General features: G+C 39.2%; 1 protein-coding gene across 1 annotated transcript in view; it reads left to right on the top strand.

Moving 5' to 3' along the window:
- RPN1 (ribophorin I) overlaps nt 1–23,365 on the top strand; it is a 28,972-nt gene extending 5,607 nt beyond the window's left edge. The window contains exons 3-10 of the mRNA XM_081148501.1: nt 2,843–3,149; nt 11,025–11,234; nt 11,871–12,063; nt 15,945–16,044; nt 16,906–17,044; nt 17,271–17,390; nt 21,196–21,441; nt 22,707–23,365. Coding sequence (XP_081004627.1) covers nt 2,843–3,149; nt 11,025–11,234; nt 11,871–12,063; nt 15,945–16,044; nt 16,906–17,044; nt 17,271–17,390; nt 21,196–21,441; nt 22,707–22,889 — 1,498 coding nt within the window. The 3' untranslated portion in view covers nt 22,890–23,365. The remainder of the gene's footprint in view (nt 1–2,842; nt 3,150–11,024; nt 11,235–11,870; nt 12,064–15,944; nt 16,045–16,905; nt 17,045–17,270; nt 17,391–21,195; nt 21,442–22,706) is intronic.
- Nucleotides 23,366–23,658: the final 293 nt, after the last annotated feature.

Below are 23,658 nucleotides of genomic sequence, written 5' to 3'. Positions count from 1 at the left end.
TGTTCGTACATGTATGATTTTACATATGGGTATAAATGAGATCATATTTAAGTTTATTATTTTATATAAAGCTTAACAGCAACATTAAACAAGTCCCATAACCCTAGCATGACAACTTATATATTTTTGTTCTGGACTGTGCCCACTTGCAGATATATTTTACATAGTTTCAATTACTGTGTGACCCTACTTTTTAATCCCCCCCCCCCACTTACATAACATTTCCTGTTTTCTGTGTGATCTTCATAGTTTCCTTTTATTACATGTAATCTTCCTTGAGTTGCTTTGATTTTATGTACAAAAATATATGAGGAGCCAAATTATAACACATGATTACCTTGATTTTTCTATTGTATTCTCAGAATGTGTAAAATGGGCATCTTCACCAGCCCTGCACATGCCAGATCTGAGTTAGCCTTAAATAAATTTCTATTAAACCCTCTTCCCCTTGTTAATATTTCAGAGACTCCTCTCCCTCTGTGGCTGTTTGAGGACCCTGTCTGTGCTTACTGGCTGTGACTCATGGCCTGTAGCACATATCTTGGAGGGGCAGGATGGCATAGTTGTTATGAGTGTGGTCTTCTATCTCTGTTACTACTAATTGGCTGTGTGTCCTTGGGAAGCTGAAGAATACTTTCCTCCTCAGTAAAGTAATAATGTCTACCTCATATGATCATGGTTAAGATTCACTAAATACATAAAGTGTACTTGGAACCTGGTACATAGTAAGTGCTCAATAAATTTTGAGTTAATCACCGAGAGAGCTAACCAATGAGAAGGAGCATTCCAGGCAGAGACATTGTAAAGACACAGAGGTTTGACATTTCATGGTGTAAAGTTTAGTTAACTGGGCCGTCAGAGTGGCTGGAACTCAGAGGAAGGTGTAAAGAGAGCTGAGGTCAGTTTAAGGAGTGCTTTGTATACTATTTTTAGGGTTGTGGACTTTACCGTTTAGTTATTTGGGAATATTTAAAAACTTTTTTAACAGTAGACTGTTTTATTCCTAATTCTGAGTGCATACGTTACATAGATTTGTCTTTATTACTCTTCTTGCCACAGAAACTGACACTGGGTTTTCAGTAAATCTTTTTCAGTAAATGAGTAATGACTTTATTTTACCCAACAAAACCAGGTCCTTCACAGAATGTTCTTCCATTAGGTCCAGCAGAAGAAGAGCTACAGAAAAAAAAAAGTCTGCCTCTTAGATATCAGTATACGCAGCTCTGTGTGGTCTGTCTAGCCTTCTATCAATCAGAAACCTTCATTAGCTGTTGCACATTTCAATAAGATTTGATGTTCATAATGATGACCCAGGAGCACTGAATGGTTATGAAATATCTCCTGAATCATCAAATTGAGATTCAATTATGTCGGGAATATTTAACATGAAAATTAATATTATGTTGGTGGACTGGAGGGAGTTAGAGATTAGGAGATTAATTAGGACAAAATGCAATAACCTAGGCAAGAGATAAAGGTTTGAATTGAGGAGGCAACGGAAAACCTGGAAGGGATGGATTTGAGAGACATTCTAAGGTAGGATAAACCCAATATTCTGTAATGGGTATAGGGTAGTGTGAAGCATCAGAAAATGCCTGACGTTTCTAGTTTAGAGTTGGTTAGGTGGTATCAGTATTAATAGAGAGAGGGAATTGGGATCATGAATGACATTAGATATTGGATATGTTGAATTTTCTGTGAGGTGGTCAGTGGAGTTGTATAGCGAACGTTTGAAAATTTGAGTTTAGAGCTCAGGACAGAGAATGGGATGAGAAGCAGATTTGGGACTTGAGACCAAGAATTGGTTAAGACTGTTTTGGAGAAGGTATAGGGCTTTTTATATTTTGAGTAGGTATTTCAGAGTAGTGTTATGAAGTTTAAAGGTGGAACTGATGAAGACCTTTAAGAACTCTCTAAATACCATGGAAGCATGTTAAAATGCCTTTAGTTTTTCACTAACGGCTTCTGGGTCTATGAAGAATTGGTCTCCTGGCATAATAAAGTCAGATTCATTTTTTGAGTTAATACTCTATATGAATTTTAGTAGTTTCCAGACCATCTCTTTTTCTTTAAAATGCTAGTAGTTTTGTTTCTTTCTGTTTATGAGAGTGATACAAGCTTATTATAAAACAAATTGGGGAAAAACAACAAAATGTAGCTTATCCTCCTACCCTGAAGACAGTTACCGTTAAACATTGTGTGGAACATTTATTAAAATACTTTCTTCACATATATATGTGTATATATTTAAAAATTTTTTTTAATTGATTTCAGAGAGAGGAAGGGAGACAGAGAGAGAGAGAAATAATCAGTGATGAGAAAGAATCATCAGTCGGCGGCCTCCTGCATGCCCCCTTCTGGGGATCAAGCCCACAACCCAGGCATATGCCCTGACTGGAAATTGAACCATGACCTAGTTCATGGGGTGACACTCAACCACTGAGACACACCAGCCAAGCTGTATATATATATTTAAAAGGAATCATACCGTATCTTTTGTAAACTGATTTGTTATTTACATTGTACATGGAAGTGTTTAATATAGATAGATCTAAGTGTCTTTTTGTAGTGGTTACCGATATTCCATTGTGTGGCTCTCTACTGGAATTTTTTTTTAGTTGTTATCCTATTGTTGGACATTTAGGTTATTTTACACTCTTTTACTATTATAAACAACCTTGAGGTGAACATCCAGGTATTTATCTTAAAAGGTTTTAATTAAGAGGTTAAAGGTGATCTTTTAAAGATAACTGCTTTCATCTTGGGTACAAAATTTTGCTGTGACTTTGAATTCCTAGCTGTTTTTAATTTCCTTAATTCTCTTGCTTCATTTTTCCTGCAGTGGGAGATTCTTCATGGTCAAGCTCCCAGTTGCTCTCGATCCTGGGATGAAGATTTCAGTCATTTTGGAAACAGTCTATACCCATGTGCTTCAGCCATATCCAACCCAGATCACTCAATCAGAGAAACAGTTTGTGGTGTTTGAGGGCAACCATTATTTCTACTCTCCCTATCCAACAAAGACACAAACTATGCGTGTGAAGCTTGCCTCTCGAAATGTGGAGAGCTACACCAAGTTGGGGAACCCCACACGATCTGAGGACATTTTGGATTACGGACCTTTCAGAGATGTCCCTGCTTATAGTCAGGTAGGCTCATATGGAATCTAGTCCATCCTTGTCTACTGTAGTCAAGGTCTTCTAGAGTGACTACTAGTTAATAAGGTTGGGGGTGTGGGGTGGGTGGAAATCCAAGATCACCCTTCAGTTTTTTAACCCGCTGTGGAATGACTCCCTGGGATCACTGTTCTCTTGGGAGTACAGACAGAGACTGTGAGTTTAGAGGCTGTGAGTTTAGGAAGTATTAGGAGATAGCATTTGGAGAGTTGGAGTGTGAGTTGGGAGAGAAGAAATCAAGTCATTCTGGGCAGAGGCAATAAGAGGGCTGAAGGCCTGAGGATAAGAAAATGGATGGGAGCCCTGGCTGGGTGGCTCAGTTGGTTGGAGTGTGGTCATGTACACTGAGAAGTTGTGGGTTTTATCCCTGGTCAGGGCGCATACAGGAGGCAGCCAATTGATGCCTCCCCCCCCCAAATGTGTCCTTGGGTGAAGATTGAAAAAACAAACAGATGGGAAAATGTGGGGTGTGCCATCTAGTGTGGTCGAAGTTGCTGCTGTCAGTAGTAAAGCTGGCTGCATTGCTGAGCCTAGGGGTTGGGCCTTAAAGGTAGAGAGAGCAATTAAGGCTTAAAAAAGATTTTTTTATGAAAAATTACAAGCATATGTAAAAGTATAGACAATAGTATAACAGACTCCCATACACCCATCACTTAGATTCAGTGGTAATCAAGATATTAGGACACTCGCTTCAGCTGTCCCTTTTTTCTTTGCTGTAATAATTTAAAGCACATCTTGCCAGAATTTTTCTTTACTTACAATTTAAGATTTATTTATTTTAAAACTGTAAAAATTATTTTAAAAAGCAATTTAAAAAGTTCATTGTAGAAATTTGGAAAAAAACAACTATAAGTAGAGAATTGACGGGGACTTCCAGACAAGATGGAGAGTAGGTAAATGCTATGCTCATCTTCTCCCACAACCACATCAAAATTAAACCACTTGAAGACTAACTGAACAGAACACCAATAACTAAGGATATAAAGAAGAATCCACGTTGAGAGTGGTAAGAGAAGGGCTGAGACTTGAAATGGGCTGGTCTCTCATGTGTGGTGGTTAAGATTTGGGTGGTTTAGATTTGAGGTGGTTAAGACTGGGGAGCTGTTGAGGTCCCTTCTGAGGATTAAGGGCTCCCAACCCCATTCTGGGCTTCTCAGCCTGGACCACCAGTGCTGGAAAGAGGATTCCCCACAACATCTGGCTGTGGAAATCATCAGGGATTCTGTCCAGGTGAGACCGAGGACTTATTGGCTGGTGGACTCACTGATTCTGAACACCAGTGCAGGGGCAGCAGCTTAAAAAGTGCCAGGGACATATGGAGAGGAACGGAATTGTCTGTCTTTAGGGTGAGGGCTGGATGGAAAGCTTTGGCTGGGGCAGAAATGCTGGCAGGTGTCATTTTTCTTTTGTTGAATCCCTCCTTCACCCAGTTGGCAGGTACAAGCAGGTGCCAAATGTGAGTCTGTCAAACTCACTGCCTCCTGGTGATTCCCTGAAAACCTGGCCCATACAACAAGGGCACAGGCCAGAACCTCTCAGTGGCTGTTACTCACAAGCAGCTGGCCTGCTGCAGACTTCCTTAAAATCTCTGAAAGATCCATAAACTGCAAACAAACAGTAGCTGGTCTCAGCATGCCCTATACCTCTTACTAAGTGACCCCAGCTACCAGTAGTGGCTTGGTTTGCAGCATAGCCTCTCCCTGGCATCTCCAAGCCCAGGATAGGCAGCTACCAACCTCAGATTACTTTGTAGCTCCTACCAGGTGTCCCTAGGCTAGGCACAGGCAGGGAATGACCTGGGCCTGCACTGGAACCTCTCCCAAGAGGCCCCAGAAGTAATATACCCAGTAGAGCAAAACTCTGTGGGGTTTTCCCCCCATAAGCCTTGTCTATTGCGGTCATGGCCAGTCCTGACAGCCAGTCTGCTTGAGGGTCAGTCCCACTCACTGATGTGCCAACAACAATCAAGACTCAACTGTAGCAGGAGGGCTCATACCACTCACACAAGGGATGTACCAGGAGCACCCTGTTCAGGTGACCAAGGAGACTGCACCACTGGGATCCACAGGACACCTACTACATAAGATCACCTTTCCAAGACTGGGGGATGTAGCAGATCTACCTTAGTCATGGAAACAAACACAGAGAAGAGGCCAAAATGAGACAAACATGTCCAAAATAGAAGAACAAGACAAAACTTCAGAAAAAGAACTAAATGAAATGGAGGCAAACAATCTACCAGATACAGAGTTCAAAACACTGGTTATAAGAATGCTCAGTAAACTTAGGGGAAGAATAGATGAACTCAGTGAGAACTTACACAAGGAATTAGAAACCATAAAAAAGAACCAGTCAGAAATGAAGAATACATTACATGGAATCAAAAGCAGATAAGACAAAGCAGAGGATGGGATCAGTGACTTGGAAAACATGGTAGTGGAAAATACCCAGTTGGAACAATGAAAATAAAAATATTTTTAAAAAAGGATCCGTTGTCTTGGCTGGGTAGCTCAGTTGGTTAGAGCGTCTTCCTGATAAAACAAGGTTGTGGGTTCGATGCCTGGTCAGGGCACATACAAGAATCAACCAATGAATGCATAAATCAGTGGAACAACAAATCCATTTTTCTCTGTCACTTTCCTCCTTCCTTTTTCTCTAAAATTAATTTTAAAAAATGAGGATATGCCCTGGCCAGTGTGGCTAAGTTGGTTAGAGAGTCATCCTGTACACCAGAAGGTCATGAATTCGATTCCTGGTCAGGGCACATACCTAGGTTGCCAGTTTGATCCTTGGTCGGAGTGTATATATTTGAATCTCCCTCTCTCTAAAATCAGTAAACATATCCTTGGGTGAGGATTAAAAAAAATGAGGATAGTTTAAGCGACCTTTGGGACAAATTAAGCATAACAATGTCCGCATTATAGGCATACTGGAAGGAGACGAACAAGAGCAAGTAATTGAAAACTATTTGAAGAAATAATAACAGAAAACTTTCCTAACCTGGCAAAGGAAATAGACATACAAGGCCAGTAAGTGCCAATAGCCCCAAATAAGATGAATCAACCTAAAGAGGCCCACACCAAGACACATCATAAATCACCCATTAAATTGGTAAAGACAAGGAGAGAATCTTAAAAGCAGCAAAAGAAAAGCAGTTAGTTACATACAAGGGAGCTCTCATAAGAGTGTCAGCTGATTTATCAACAGAAACTGCAGGCCAGAAGGGAGTGGCAAGAAATATTCAAAGTGATGAAAAGCAAGGACCTAAAGCCAAGATTACTCTAGCCAGCAAAGCTATCATTTAGAATTAAGGTCATATAAAGAGCTTCTCATACAAGGAAAAGCTAAAGGAGTTCATCATCACTAAACCAGTATTATAAGAAATGTTAAAGGGACTTCCTGAAGAATAGGAGGAAGAAGAGGGGCAGAAGGGATAAAAAATATGAATAGTAAAATGGCAATAACTACATACCTGTCGATATACTTTAAATGTAAAGAGGTCATATGCTCCAATCAAAAGACAGGGTAGGATGGCTAAATGGGTAAAAAAACAACCCATATGTATGCTGCCTACAAGAGACCCACTTCAGATGGAAAGACACACGCAGACTGAAAGGAAAGAGATAGAAAATATTTTATGCAAATAGAAATAAAAAGAAAGTTGGGACAACAATACCTATATCAGACAAAGTAGACTTTAAAACAAAGGATAAGAAGAGACAAAGGAGGACATTTCATAATGATAAAGGGATCGATATAAATCATTTACGCACCCAGTGTAACAGTGCCTAATTATATAAAGCTAATGTTGATGTATTTAAAGGAAGAGATGACAGGAATACAGTCATAGTAGTGGACTTTAGCACCCCATTGACATCAATCGATAGATCTTCCACACAGAAAACAAGGAAATGGTGGCCTTAGGTGACATATTAGATCAGATGGATTTAATTGATATATTTTGAACATTTCATCCCAAAGCAGCAGAATATACATATTTTTCAAGCTCACATGGAACATTTTTCAGGATAGACCACATATTAGGGTACAAAACAAGTCTTTTTTTAAAAACTTGTTTTTATTGATTTTAGAGAGAGGAAGGGTGAGGGAGAGAGAGAGAAACATCGATTGGCTGCCTCCTGCGCACCCCCTATTGGGGATCGAGCCTGCAACCAGGGCATGTGCCCTGACTAGGAATCAAACCAGTGACCTTTCTGTTCATGGGATGACTCTCAACCAGCTGAGCCACTCCGGCTACGACAAGTCTTAATAAATTGAAGAAGATTGAAATGATGCCAAGCATCTTGTTTGGTTCATGTTCATGGTATGAAACTGGAAATCATTGCACACAAAAAATACTGAAAAAAAAACCAACACACAGAGGCTACACAACATGCCAATAAACAGTGAACGGGTTAACAATATAATTAAGGTAGAAATCAGAAGATACCTTGAGACAAATGGTAATGAAAATATGAACCATAATCTATGAGACACAGCCAAAGCAGTTCTGTGAGGGAAATTCACAGTATTTGAGGCAGATCTCAAGAAACAAGAAAAATCTCAAATAATCTAACAACAAAAGGAACCTGAAAAAGAAGAACAAACAAAGCCCAAAGGGAGTAAAAGGAAGGAAATAATTAAGGTCAGTGTGGAAATAAACGAAATAGACTCCAAAAATATATAAAATGCAGTGAAACCAAGAGTGGCTCTTTGGAAAGATAAAAAAACCAAAAACTAAACAAAACAAAAAACCCACACTAAACCTTTAACCATACTCATCAAGAAGAAAAGATAAATAAAATCAGAAGTGAAAGAAGTGACAGCTGACACCACAGAAGTACAAAGGATTGTAAGACAATGTCATGGACAATTGTATGCCAACAAATTGGACAACCTGGAAGAAATGGATACTTTCCTAGAAACATACTATCTTCCAAAAGAATGAATCAGGAAGAAATGAAAATCTGAATAGACTGATAACTACTAATGAAATTGAATCAATTATCAAAAAACTCCCAACAAACAAAAAAAATCCTGTATTGGATGGCTTAACATGGCTTCACAGGTGAATTTTACCAAACATTCAAAGAAGAATTATGTATCCTTCTTAAGCTATTTCCACAAATTTAAGAGGAGGGAAGGCTTCCAGGCTCATTTTATGAGGCCAGCATTACCCTGATTCCAAAACCAGGTAAAGACATTACAGAAGGAAGAAAAAAAGAAAATTATAGGCCAGTATCCCTGATGAGCTTAGGTGCAAAACTCTTCAACAAAATAATAACAATCTGAATTCAGCAATACATTAAAAAGGTCATATACCCGTGACCAAATAGGATTCATTTCTGGGATACAAGATTGGCTAAATATCCACAAATAGTTAACATTATACACCACATAAACAGAATCAATGATGAAAACTATATCACATCAATAGATACAAAAAAGCATTTTTACAAAATCTGTCATTCGTTTATAAAATCCTTAAGCAAAGTGTGAATAGAGGGAACATACCTCAACACAATAAAGGCCATATGTGAAAAACCCACATCATATGTCATACTCTATGGTGAAAAGCTAAAAGCATTTTCCTTAAGATCAGGAACAAGACAAGGATGTCTGCTTTCCCCACTTATATGCAATATAGTTTTGGAAGTCCTGGACTCAGAGAATTATAAGACATTGAAGAAAGAAGTTGAAGAAGATAAAATTAAATGGAAGCATAAATGTGGTTGAACTGTTTTAAAATGGTCAAAGTGTTCATACTACCTAAAGCAATGTATCAGTTCAACACAGTCTCTATCAAAATACCAATGACACTTTTCACAGAACTAGAATAAAGAATCCTAAAATGTATATGGAACCACAAAAGACCCCAATAGCCAAAGCAATCTTGAGAAAGAACAAAGTTGGAAGTACCTGATATCAAACTATACTACAAGGCTGTAGTAATCAACAGCATTCCACTGGCATAAAACCAGACACCTAGATCATTGGAACAAAATTGAAAGCCCAGAAATAAACCCAAGCCTATATGGTCAATTAACCTATGGACAAAGGAGGCAAGAATGTACAATGGGTAAAGATAGTCTCTAATAAATGGTGTTGGGAAAACTGGACAGATACATGCAAAAAAAATGAAACTAGACCACTTTCTTATATCATATACAAGAATAAACTCAAAATGGATTAAAGACCTAAAGATAAGACTCAAAATCATAAAACTCCCAGAAAGAAATAGGCAGTGAACTCTGACATTGTTCTTAGTACTATTTTTTTTGGCTATGTTTCCTTGGGCAAGGGAAACAAAATTAGAAACAAACAAATGGGACTAGATCAAACTAAATGATGGGGAGAGGGACTGGGGAGAGGGATGGGACGGGGTGGAATGGGTCATTGGGGAGAAAAAGGGACATCTGTAATATTTTAAACAAAAATAAAATTAAAAAAAAAAGTTTTTGCACAGCAAAGGAAACCGTCAACAAAACAAAAAGACAACCTATTGAATGGGAGAGGATATTTGCCAATGATTCATTTGATAAGGGGTTAATATCTAAAATATATAAGGAACTCGTGTAACTTAATCCTCTGAAAAACAATCAATCTGTAACAAATGGGCAGAAGACCTGAACAGCTATTTCTCCAAAGAGGCATATATGTCTATTGGCCAGTAGACAGGAAAAGATGCTCAGTATCACTAATCATCAGAGAAATGCAAATTAAAACCACACCTGTCAGAATGGGCATCAATAAATCAACAAACAGTAAATGTTGGTGAAAGTGTGGAGAAAAGAAAACCCCCATGCTTTTTGGCCTGATTGCAAGTTGGTGCAGCCATTACAAAAAACAGTATGGACGTTCCTCAAAAAATTAAAAACAGGGCTGCCATATGACCCACTAATCCCACTTCTGGGTATATATCCAAAGAAATCTAAAACACTAATTTAAATATATATTTGCATCCTTGTGTTCATTGCAACATTATTTACAATAGCTGAAATATGGAAGCAACCAACGTGTCCATCTAGTGACGATTGGATAAAGGAAATGTGGTACATAAATTACTTGGCCATGTGAAACAGTGAATCTTACCATCTGAGACAACATGGATTGAACTAGAAGGTATTATGTTGAGTGAAATAAGTCAAAGAAAAACAGATACCATATGATTTTACTTATATGTGGAATCTAAAAAACAAAACAAACGAACAAAACAGAAACAAACTCAGATGCAGAGAACAAACTGATGGTTGCAAGGTGGGAGGGGGGCTGTGTGAAAAAGGGGGAGGGATTCAGAGGTACAAATTGGCAGTTACAAAATAATCACTGGGATGTAAAGTACAACATAGGGACTATAGTTAATAATGTAATAACTTTGTATGGTGTCAGATGAGTACTAGATTTATCACAGGGATCACTTCATATGTTATATAAGTGTCTAACCTTTATGCTGTACACCTGAAACTAATGTAATATTGAGTCAGCTGTAATTGAGAAATGAAAAAAATTAAAAACTATAAGGAGAAAGTAGAAATAATCTATAATTCTGCTTCCTCTCTGTTGAGATTCTTATGCATTGCATTTTAGAATTGTTTTTTTCTCTCACATAGTTGCTATAAGAAGTTTTGTTTTTAAAACAAAAGATACTTATGTTAGAATTTTGTATATCCTATTTTTCTAATTAATAACATCATGAATATTTATTTCCATATATTAAAATTCTTAGTAAATACCATTTTAAAATGTTGCATACATTAGATAGATTATAAGTTAACCATTCTGTTGCTGATGTGTAGTCTCCAATCAATTTGATTTGAACTTTGAACTACTTGTTTCCTTCCTCTGCAGGATACTTTTAAAGTACATTATGAGAACAACAGCCCTTTCCTTACTATCACCAGCATGACCCGAGTCATTGAGGTCTCTCACTGGGGTAATATTGCTGTGGAAGAAAATGTGGACTTGAAGCACACAGGGGCAGTGCTTAAGGGGCCTTTTTCACGCTATGATTACCAGAGACAGCCAGATAGTGGTATATCCTCCATTCGTTCTTTTAAGGTATGGAGTGTTCAGCTTGGACATTGGTACAAACTATGACTTTATCATATCTGCTCTTTTGTTTACTTTTTGAAAGTAGCTAACTAATAAGGACAGTTGTTTGATATTGATTGGTGTTGAAGTGGTTGAGTGACAGGGTTAGAACTAAGAGAAAGAATCTTTTAAAAATGCCCTCATTTATATAACGAAATTAAGCTGTATGAAAAATATATTACATTTTCTCCCCCTGATTATCAAAATATGCTTCCAGATTTGGAAGCTACAATAACGAATGTCATACGGAGAAAACCCTTCTATAACCCTGCCTGTCACCTAATTATTTGATGTAATTTTTTTCATCTTTAGTTTCCGTCTGTAAAATAACTTTCAGGTTGTTTTTACCTTTGTTCTGTCTTTGGTATTCGTAAAGGTAATTATGATTCTATTTATTATTTACTTGAAGAATTTGACTATCGACCTTTTTGAGAATCAGATTTGGTATCTAGACATTTCAAATCCTTGGGGAGGAAGTTAGACTTGTTTACAGTTTGGGAACTATTTTAATTGAGTAGTACTATGATGAAGATTTTGGTGCAGAAAGTCTTTTCTGTATTTAGGATTATTTCCTCTGAAAAAGGTATGTTCACTCTCTTGCAGACTATCCTTCCTGCTGCTGCCCAGGATGTTTATTACCGGGATGAGATTGGCAATGTTTCCACCAGCCACCTCCTTATTTTGGATGACTCCGTAGAGATGGAAATCCGGCCTCGTTTCCCTCTTTTTGGAGGGTGGAAGACCCATTACATTGTTGGCTACAACCTCCCAAGCTATGAGTACCTCTATAATTTGGGTCAGTCTTAGTAGTAAGGGAGTGGAAAAGGGAGAGACCATCTTTTTCTTTAATTTCTTGCCAGTCCTAGATGCGGAGAGAGAATATTTTCTTATTCTTAAAAAGGCTGGGATATCGGGAAAAACTTTCCATAGGTGGGTACAAATTGCTATTATAAAAGTAATACATACATAAGGTAATCAGTTCAAACAGTAAAACTCCTTACCTCCAGTTCAATTATAACTGGATGGAACTGCTTAAATTCTTTTATTTTGACATATTTAAAAAATAAAAATGCAGGGAATAATAAACACTTTTATATTATACAGACACCCAGAACTAATGATTATAAACATTTTGTAATTTCTTCAAGTCTTTCTTTTAAAAACTTTTAAAATACAAAGTAGAATATAGAAAATGACACAAATATAGCTCAATAAATTAATGCAAGAGGAACACCAGGTAACCACTACTCAGGTCAACAGATTGAAATTTGCCAGCCCCTCAAAAGGTCCTCCATGTACCTCTTCCTCAGAATAGTAATCAACATCCTGACTTAGTTACCACTTTCTTGAATTTCTCCATAGTTTTAGCACTCAAGAGTACGTCTTTAGGTACTCTAGTTTCACTCTTTTCAAAAAATTTGATTTGTCTTATCAGTCTTTATTTATCCATAGATTCCTCTTCCATCTGTTTCTCTTACAATTTATCTGTTGAAGAACTCGAGCCCACTTGTAGTGTAACCTGCAATCTAGATTTTGCTCACTGCTTACCCAGTGCAATTTAGCATATTTCTGTCTTCTATATTTTTTGGAAATTGACAGCTGTCCTGGAGGCTTGATATCAGACTCAGGTTTGATCCCTTTAGCAAGACTCAGGTGATGTGTTCTTTCATTAAAAGGAAGGCAGTGGGTAGAGTCTGGTATCTTTTGTGATGCTCAGTGCCTAGATTCTAGTACTTTACTGGGCACTGCAAATTACTGATCTAATTCTGGCATTTCTTTTTCATTTATTAGGTGCAATTTATAAGGAGACACCTCCCCTTGTCTATTCTTAGGTTTCCCAATATTGCAGTTCATATAGAAAAGACAGGATAAATACTTGGTTCTTTCCCTTATATTTACTAGGTGACCAATTAAGTTTTTCATTTAAAAAAAAAAAATCATTATGTATGTACAGATTTAAACATTTTATGGGTTTCATTCTTTTGCAATGATTATACTCATTGGTGCTCAGATTCTCCCATTTTTAGCCACTGAGCACTTTTTCAGGTTAAGTTCCTGAGTTGTTTTGACATGACACTAGTAAGTCTGTTAGCTTCCTTGCTGTCTTATAAAAAGACATTCCTGGCTCAACTTGTATATTTTCTGTCCCAGACCTGGAATCAACCATTTCTCGTTGATGCTCTAGTTTCTTCTAGCGATAAAAAGGTATTTGAAGACCAAAATCTGAGAACTGGGAATACTCATTGTTCTTAGATTGGTTAATTCCTAGGCCTTTTCAGTTGACAGAACTAGGTGTGTATGTATTATCTGTATATATTAAACATTTATGAATTCATGCAGTTACTTATTGTATGACCTATAGAGATTTTGCTTTTATGTTTTATCTATACCTAATTCCATATTGAGAATCCTAATTGTGAAGGACATAGGATGATAGAATTAGAATATTTCATAATTAGTCATTTGTTTTATCCCACACCTAATACACAGCAGTCAATAAAAGTGGTCATACTGCCTGGCTGGTGTGGCTCAGCTGTTGAACATCGACCTATGATCTAGGAGATCGAGGTTTGATTCCTAGTCAGGGCACATGCCCAGATTGCTTGCAGGAGGCAGGTGATCAGTGACACTCTCATAATTGATGTTTCGATCTCTCTTTCTCCCTCTCCCTTCCTCTCTCTTTGAAACCAATAAAAAATATATATATAAAAAAAAGTCTTACTACCTCTTCCAGTATGATTACTGAAAAGAGTTAATTCTTTTTGCATATCCTTTTTTTTCTCTATAGTCCGTCCCCTTTTTAGAAAATATGTTTTTATTGATTTTAGAAGAGAGGGAGAGGGGAAGAGAGATAGAAACATCAATGATGAGAGAGAATCATTGATTGCCTGCCTCCTACATGCCCCCTACTGGGGATCGAGCCCAGAACCCTGGCATGTGCCCTGAGTGGGAATCGAACCCATAATCTCTTGGTGTGTGGGGTGACACTCCAACCAACTGAGTCACCTGGCCAGGGCTACTTTCTCCTTTTTAATTTGAGTCTTAGTTCTACAGATAATTATATTTAATGCTCACCATCAGTCCTTACGTTATCAATACCTTTAGTAATTTTGATGATCTGGAGTTCATTCTCTAGTAGATGCTGCAGGAAGGGCTTGGGATGAGTTTTTACAGGTTGATAGCAGGTTGTGCCTTTTGTGCTTAAAAGTCACTTTTGCTGAATATGAAATCCTTGGCTTACATCTCTTTCCTTGAGTATCTTAAATATGTTACTTCATTTTCTTTTTTGGGGGGGCATAAAGTGTTTTGGTCAAGATCTGATAATAATTTTATTTTTTTTCTCTTATAAGTCACTTGCTTTTTTTATCTAGATGCTGAAGATTTTTTTCTTTCTTTAAAATATAATACTTTTACTAGAACATGGCAGTGGTTGCTCTCCTTGAGTATGCATTATGGTCTTTCAACTTAGGATTTCAAACTTTTTGTAAGTTTTCTCCAGTGGGAGTTAAATCTTTGCCTGTCTTCAATACTTGGCACTTTCTCTTGAACCTTTTCTTCATTTAAAACTTTTTTTTCTTTTTATCTTTTTATCCTAAGGCATTATCTGTTGATTCACTCACATTCCTTCTAGCTTAGCCTTCATTTCTAAAACGATTTTTTCTTTTATTTCTAAATTTTTTCCTGATTTCTGAAGCTTTTCTGAATTTCTATACATGTGATTTATATTGCTTTTTCATGACTTGTGTCATTTTTATAATACCTTTAGCTTCTGGTGTGCTCTCATTTTTTCTAGGATGTTTTTTGTAATTATTTTTAATTACATTTGACATTGTAAGTTTTTAAAATATAACAATCTAAAAGGGGGAGTCTTATACTTTTCTGTTGCTCATTTTTAACATTTCTAATGTGAACTTTTAGGAGGAATAACTGTAACTGCCCAATTCTTTGTTGTTTTAGTGTAGTATTAAAAAATATGGTGGCTTGTTTTCTGAGCTTTCTCTGGCTTCGTTTTCCTGTGTCTCTGTTGTCCTCATTATGCTTGATTTTGATTCTGCTCCAGCAGTTTTTCCTTAGTGGGTAGGATACTGTCCTGGAACGGGAGCTCTGATGGGCTTTTCAAAGTTCTCAGGGACTAGACTGCTCTAGACTTAGAGATCTGTGGGCCCATTTTACTCACCCACTGTGCAGGGTGTAGGACTCCTGAGTTTTAGATTCTCTTCTCCAGTTGGCCTGCCATGCTCTCAAGTGAACACTATTGTCTATCAGGGGGTCTTCTTTTCTCAGGTTTATCACTTGCCCTTTTGCCCCTTCTTTATCATTCACAGACACTAATACTGTGTAGGTCTTAGGGCTGTTGGTGTTTTGTGGATCACACTCCCTTGTATTTTGGGGATTGTGGAGATGCCTTGTTACCTAGTTTTGTTATGAGTATGGTCCATGGTTTTTTAAATTTTGTTATCTAGTTGCTCTGTCTTTATGTGGAAATTGGGGAAGACCCAAAATCTTTGCTGCCACCACCACCTCTGTCTTCCAGATTCTCCTAGTCCATTAACTGTAGATAGCATCTTTACTTCTCTCTGTGTAAGATGGGAGTGTTCATACCCTGTACTCCCCTCTAGCTCCTGCCCTATTTTCTCAGTTTTTCACATCATTGCACATATTTGCTTGATCCTTCAGGTGACCAGTATGCACTGAAGATGAGGTTTGTGGACCATGTTTTTGATGAGCAAGTGATAGATTCTCTGACTGTGAAGATCATCTTGCCTGAAGGAGCCAGGTGAGTATGATTGTTCCTTTACTCTCTTCCCATTTCTCTGATGGTGCCCTAGGTACCACAAGGAAAATCTGTGTTGAGGGGGTACAGAGTAAGTGCTCAGTATATAGCTTTGAGAAGCCTGTAGGGACTGGAGTTTAAATAGAAAATTTAGATTCAGATGCAGGAACAAGATTTATATATGAAATATTCCACCTGCCCTTGGCATGAGTGACAAACACCTTTTTGTAGGTTTTTTGTCATTTTGCTCTTGATTCATATTAAAGGGAAACATCTACTTGGCCTCTCTTGGGTTACTTGTCTATTCTGATCCTCAGAAGAAGAGGCACCTTGATTATTTTTCCTGTGGAGGCCATTCAGTGGGGAGTGGCTAGTTCCTCCAAGTAAAATAGAGTGCTGTTGACTAGGAGAAGGGAGAATGAGTCTGTGCAGGCAAAAGCAGGACATGTCCACTACACCCTAGAACAAATTTTCAGTCATGTGAAGAGACAGAACATTTGGAGGAACTTTTCAGTGGCCTCTTCAAGTCCCTGAGAGGCTCTCCTTGGGTAGAATGCACACAAAGTTCTGTGAGCTGTGTGACTCCAAGGGGTGGGCCAGTACTGGTGAGTCCTTATGAGTGCAGGTTTCAGGGTGACAGACAGTTTGCCTCAGCAGAAGAATGGTCTCATCCTCAGGACTTTTTGGCATTGGGTCAGCTGTCTCAGGTGGTGTTCCCTGGTGCTGGAAGGGGAGCAGAGTGGAGTGTGAACTTAGTGACCCTGAACAGCCCCTGTGTGAGCCTTGGAACTTTCCAACCCTAAATAAACCTAGCTGGTCAGTGCAGTTTGTCTGAGGCTATATTTTATTCCCATCTGCCTCCAGGAACATCCAAGTTGACAGTCCCTATGAAATCAGCCGTGCCCCAGATGAGCTGCACTACACCTACCTGGACACATTTGGCCGCCCTGTGATTGTTGCCTACAAAAAAAATCTGGTAGAACAGCACATTCAGGACATCGTGGTACGTGACCCCACTCTTATGCCCCCCTGGGTGCTGGGGGCCAGGTCTTACCCATCTTTTCCTACTTGGACTGGAGCGGTTTGAACACAGCATCCTCTGGGGGTAGGGCTGGGCAGATGGGGTGGGACAGCGTGGATGATTGTTGGCTTGGTGAAGCTCCTTTGGCCCCCAGGTTTCTGAGTCCATGTAGGCCTATCAAAGCCCATAATTTTGGTTCTCCCTCCAGGTACACTACACATTCAACAAGGTGCTCATGCTGCAGGAGCCCCTGCTGGTAGTGGCTGCTTTCTACATCTTGTTCTTCACAGTCATCATCTACGTCAGGCTGGACTTTTCTATCACAAAGGTACTCTTGCGTCTTTCTTCTTTTCATTTTGTCATTTTGCACCCTTGATAATGTGTTTCACCAGCTTTACTGAGCACTGGTTGTCACAATAGCCGAAGGCAGAACCCTATTGCACAGAAGACTCTTTCCTGCCTGTGGCTTCTGCCAGTCCTTTCTGTAAAGATACCTTGTTTTTGTTGCTGTGATTACAGAGCATGCACAGGTTGCTAATGGTGGGTGAGTACTTTGGGAACAGGGCAACAGGCATAGTGTGTGCTTTTGGTGGTGGGACCTGAGGTCCTGAAAAGGCTATCCTGAGAAGGTGACAGGCAGAAAAGGTGGGGAAGGGCACTTAGCCAGAGGGAACAATTTGTGGGACAGCAGGAAGGGCTTCATGGGACCTGTGGGTAGCAGTAGTGTACACGTGAGCAAAAATGTTGATCCAGCTGGTTCCAGAGACCAGTGAGGCTGCCCAAGGGTCAAGGTGGTACAGCTGGGACTGCTGCTAGCAAATCTTGTCATGCAAAAGGGGCTGAGTCTAGGTTTTATTATGAAAGTGCCCTATTTTTTAAGCTATAAAAATTGCTTGTGTTCTATTGATTTAAAAAAAATTCCACATTTATAGAAACTTTGCAAGAAAGATAAACATAACTCTTGTATACTCATCACCTAGACATAGCATTCGGCCTCTCTCTGTTCATAATTATTTTTCCTGAACCATTTGAGAAGTTTGCAGACATTTGTGTTCCTTTACTCTTGAATTCTTAAGTGTGTATGCAGCCAGAGAACAAGGGTATTTTCTTACATAATCACGATGCAATGATCAAATTCAGGAAGTGTAATGTTATACTATTCACCAACATGCAGTCCACGTTCAGATGTTGCTGATTACCCCAGTGATAACTTTTATAGCAATTATTTTTCATACTCCAGAATCCAATTGAGTATCATGCAGTTCATTTAGTTATCAGACTTCCTTAGTCTCCTTTAATTTGGAGTGGTTCCTTAGCCTTTCTTTATCTTTAATGACCTTGACATATTTGAAGTTTAGAGACATTTTGAAGTTTGTAAACTGCCCCTTAGTTTATGTTTATCTTATATTTCTCCCTTATGAAATTCAGATTATGCATTTTTGGCAAGCATACTATAAAGTGATGCTGCATTTGCAGTACACCACATCAGGAGGTCCTAGTGTTGGTGATATTAACTCTAATTACTTGCCTAAGTTGATGTCTGCCTGGTTTCTTCACTGTAAAATTATTTTTCTCTTTTTACTTAATCTGTTTCAGGCCATATAAATATATTCGTATACATTCACCCATTCATTGTAGCATTTGTTATTGATTCTTGTCTGTATGTTTTTTAGTATGGAGGTTGAAAAACTATGATTCCTTTTACATTATTAGTTGGCATTCTGTAAAGAAAGGCATTTCTTTTTGGTTGATTGGTTATATTTTGGATTCATGGGTTTTTATTGTGTTCCATGGATTATTGTCCACTGGTGCTATTTATTTCGATCCTCAAATTGTCCTAGATTTGACTTTTTAACATCATCATCTTTTTTTTGAGCACTTCCTTATTGTTGGTACAATAACACATTTTAGACATATCTTGTCTTCCCTCCAAGGAGCACTGGTTTCTTTTAGTGCAGAATGGTACCTTGAGACCGTGATCTTTGAGTTAGGTGTGATCATTGCTTTTGGACTATAGCTCTTTCTAAGCCTTTTCAACAGATAGAGCTAGGAGATAAATATATGTGCTGTTTAAAATATGAATTAATACTGATGTCTTTAATTCCAATCTAATAACACAGGGTTCTTCCCTGTCTCCCTTTATGCTGTTTTTCCCCTTTCCTTAATTCCCTTCAACATCCATATATTTATTTATTTGCTGAATTCTATAAACACACAAAATAGTTTCAGAATTGGTACTCATACCACTATAAACAGCAAACCTACCAGGTAGAATCCAAGATTTGTGTGCAGTTCTTTTAGTCTTTAGACTGAGAATATAATTGTCAAAGCACTGTGTTCCCAAGGTAGTTGGCTTGGTTCTTTTTTCCTGTGTTATTCATCTGAAATATAGTTAAGTTCATTTATTTCTGTTTGAATTTTATTCTAGTTTTCCTTCCATCGTTAATATTTAATTTTGGTTATGAATTTGTAAAACATTGAAAAGTTCTAAATTTAGAACTTGAAAAGGTTACTGATTCCTCCACCCTTTCCTACCCTGCCTTGTAGGTAACCAATTTCATCAGTCCTGGGATATCCTTTCTGATTTATTTTGCAAAAATAAGCAAATACTTTAATTTTTATTTTCTTACACAAGAGATAGCAATAGTATATATTGTTTGTACTTTTCCTTTTTCACTTAACAAATATATCCTGAGCCCGGCCGGGCGTGGCTCAGCGGTTGAGCGTCAACCTAGGATCCAGGCGTTTGGGGTTCGATTCCCTGTCAGGGCACATGCCTGGGTTGCGGGCTCAATCAATGGCTCTCTCATCATTGATGTTTCTATCTTTCCCCCTCCCTTCTTCTTTCTGAAATCAATAAAGATATATTTAAAAAAAAAAAAACAACAAATTAAAAGAAACAACCAAAAAAAATACCAAATATATCCTGAAAATCACCCATATCAGTTTATAGAGATCTTTCTCATTACTTTGTTGTTGTTGTTGTTGCAGAATTCTTCATTATATGGATTGGTCGTAGTTATTCAACCAATTTCCTATGTATACATCTACCTATTTTATTTTATTTTGTAAAAAATACGTTTTTATTTATTTATTATTATTATTTTTTAATCCTCACCCGAGGATATTTTTCCCATTGCTTTTCAGAGAGAGAGAGGAAGGGGTAGGGGAGAGGGAGAGAGAGAAACTTAGATGTGAGAGAGACACATAAATTGGTTGCATCTCTCATGTGCCTTGACCAGGGCTGGGGATTGAGCCTGCAACTGGAATGTGTGCCCTTGGCCAAAACCAAACCTGGGAGCTTTCAGTCCATGGGCCAATGCTCTAACCACTGAGCAAAACTGGCTAGGGCTAAAAATATGTTTTTATAGATTTTAGAGAGAGAGGAAGGGGGAGAGGAGAGAGAAAAAAATATCAATTGGCTGGCTGCTGCACACCCCCTACTGGGGATCAAACTCATAGCCTGGGCATATGCCTTGACTAGGAATTGAACTGGTGACGTCTTGGGCCTTGGGATGACACTAAACCAACTGAATCATACCAGCCAGGGCAACATCTGTCTGTTTTAAAGTTTTGATAATACATTGAGAAAAAACTAATTATGGGCCAAATCTACTATCTGTAGACTAGATTCAGTCTTTGAACTATAAAACTAGGACTTCTGTAGTAGACACCTAGTGAGAGATGATTCTGGAAGGTCTATAGGGCCTCATCTAAAGGGCCTTCAGTGGTAGGATGAGGAGTTTGGGTTTCTCCTTTAGGCCCTGGGAAACCCTTGAAGTTTTTAAGGAGAGACACATAATGAACATCCTGGAAGCCTTCCCTGACCTGAGCTGAGATTTCTCTTTCCTCAGCACCTTATCCCTTCCATGGTGCACTCTGGCATTAGTACCCCTTTCACATCCGTCTGTCTGCCCTGCTGGACTTTGAAGTGAACATCTGTTTCATCTTCATGTCCCCAGTCTTACCCATTGCTGAACTGGCCCAGATTCATTGTTAGTATGGGTTTGATTCTCTGACTTTCCAAGAAGATGATGGCTTTTTTTGTTTGCACAGTTGGTGGTGGGTGATCTTTGGGAGGTGAAAGAGTGGGCTCAGACCTAGTTTCGTCTCACACAGTGTCTCTCTTTCAGGATCCAGCCGCAGAAGCCAGGATGAAGGTGGCCTGCATCACAGAGCAGGTCTTGACCCTGGTTAATAAGAGAATAGGTCTCTACCGTCACTTTGATGAGACTGTCAATAGGTATAAGCAGTCCCGGGATGTGTCCACCCTCAACAGTGGCAAGAAGAGCCTGGAGACAGAGCACAAGGCCTTGACCAGTGAGATTGCACTGCTGCAGTCCAGGCTGAAGACAGAGGGCTCTGACTTGTGTGACAAAGTAAGTGTCTGCTAACACTGAGTCACTTGGCTCGTTGCCTACCACACCCCGCTTTCGGGGGCTGTACCCAAGTGTCTAATATGGCTGCTGTGCCTGGGTCAGACACCAGGCAGCTCTTGCTCACTGCTGGCTTGTGGAGTGGTAACGTAACCATTCGTAGACTTGTGGCATGATGCCAACCCTTGTGGAACAAGAAGTTTTGGTGTCTTGGATATGAGTTGGGTTTGGAGAAACGTCTGCTAGCTTCTGTAGCGCTGCCTGTCTACACGGCCAGTATTGAGAGTAGCTACTTCCTCTGCTGGGAGCCAGGTTGAATAAGGTAAGACAGGAGAGTGGGGTTGAATCCAGGCTCTGATTCAGACTTTATAGACCTAGGCGAGGCAAGTTATCTTACTTTCATACCTCAGTTGCCTTACGTGTAAACTGAGGATGCTCTTAGTACTTACCTCATAGTGGTTGTGAGTGTGAAATGAGTTAGTGCATATAACGTGCTAAGAATCCTGCCTGGGACATGATGTGTGAGTTCTTGTGACCTGTAAATGAGATTGGAATCTCCCTCCCCCTGAAGGTGTCCCTCAGAGTTCCTGACCACCCTCTCCATGTGCCACACCCCAGCACTCCCTCTCCTTACCCTGTGCTGTTTTCTTTAAAGCATCTACCGTTTTCTGAAACTGTTTGTTCATGTGCTTAAGTATTTATAATCTGTCAGCTTTGTCAGGGGCAGATGCCTTATCTGTCTTTAGTGCTATTTTCCAGAACCTAGAATCATGCCTAACACTATGGCTCACTAAATATTTGTTGAATGTTGAGTGAATGTGACTATAAAAGTCCTCAGCCTGACACTGAGTCAGTGATAACATGGGAGTCATTCAGTCCCGCTGCCATATCCCTGCCATTAGTCTTTTGTCTATATGAATTCCTGCACCTAATTTGATAAACTGAAGGGAAGAGAATGAACATTCCTGGAGTACCTACTGTGTGCCTGGCACCATGTTAGGTAGTTTCACATATTTTCAGTTCTTACAATCCTCTTCTATAGCTAAGGCCCAGGGATGGTGGAGGGGCTTGTTCACAAGGGTCAGAGCTTGAAGGAACAGGGTTGGTAAGGGGGTGAAGCTGGCATTTGTCGCCAAGCCTGTTTCCCTTCACAACCAGGCCCTCTGGCTTGGGAGTTCTGGAATCTGTAGGCATGGGAGGTGGTGGGCCTTGCTGAATGCGGGTGAGAGAACCACTTTCAAGCCCTGCCCTGCTCTTGCTTCGGCCAGGTGAGCGAAATGCAGAAACTGGATGCACAGGTCAAGGAGCTGGTGCTGAAGTCGGCAGTGGAAGCTGAGCGGCTGGTTGCTGGCAAGCTCAAGAAAGACACGTACATCGAGAATGAAAAGCTCATCTTAGGAAAGCGACAGGAGCTGGTCACTAAGATCGACCACATCCTGGATGCTCTGTAGCCCCTGCCAGTTGTCTGCTGGGTGGGCTCAGGGTGCTGCACTTACAGATGGCAGGTGTGTGTGTGTGTGTGTGGGTGGGTGGGTGGGTGGGGGTGGGGGTGGGGTGAACATTGAGGCCAGTGAATGCTGGCATGTGTATTTTGTAAAAGGCCTTCAAGGAAGAGAAGCCAGGCCCTGCCTCAGACAACACAAGAAGCTTAGTTTTTGTCCCTAAGCTGTTCTTAAAAAAACAAACAACAAAACACACACCAAAAACTTAAATTCCATTAAAAATAAAATATCTTTGTGTTTTGAACAAAGAAATTTTCAACATTTGATTGGTTTTGTTTTATTCTGAAGCCTAGGACATTCTTTCAAGTCTGTAAACTCCCTGTTTTATGCCGTTCTAATTCTTGATGTTTGGGTATTTTGCAAGTGTGTGCATGTTTTTTAAAACGTGTGTGACTAAAAGAAAATAAAGCAGGGACTGTGAAACATTTGTTTTGTTCTGTTGACAATCTCTCTTAACTTATTTCTTAGCTTTGAGTATAATGCTTTTATCAAGTGCTGTTTTGTTCTGTTGACAATCTCTCTTAACTTATTTCTTAGCTTTGAGTATAATGCTTTTATCAAGTGCTTTTTATTCATTAAATAATGGACTTGCTCCTTAGAGCTAGTGTGCAAGCAAGTATTGGTTATATATTAGAACACTGAGGCCACAAAGGTAAAGTGGACTTCGTAAGGTTGCAGAACAGAGTGGTGGAGTGAGGGCTCTGTTCTTGCATTTTCT

Source organism: Miniopterus schreibersii (assembly GCF_964146895.1).
Source record: "Miniopterus schreibersii genome assembly, chromosome: 10".
In the NCBI taxonomy this organism is placed as follows: domain Eukaryota; kingdom Metazoa; phylum Chordata; class Mammalia; order Chiroptera; family Miniopteridae; genus Miniopterus; species Miniopterus schreibersii.
This window is presented reverse-complemented; position numbering and strand designations above follow the sequence as displayed.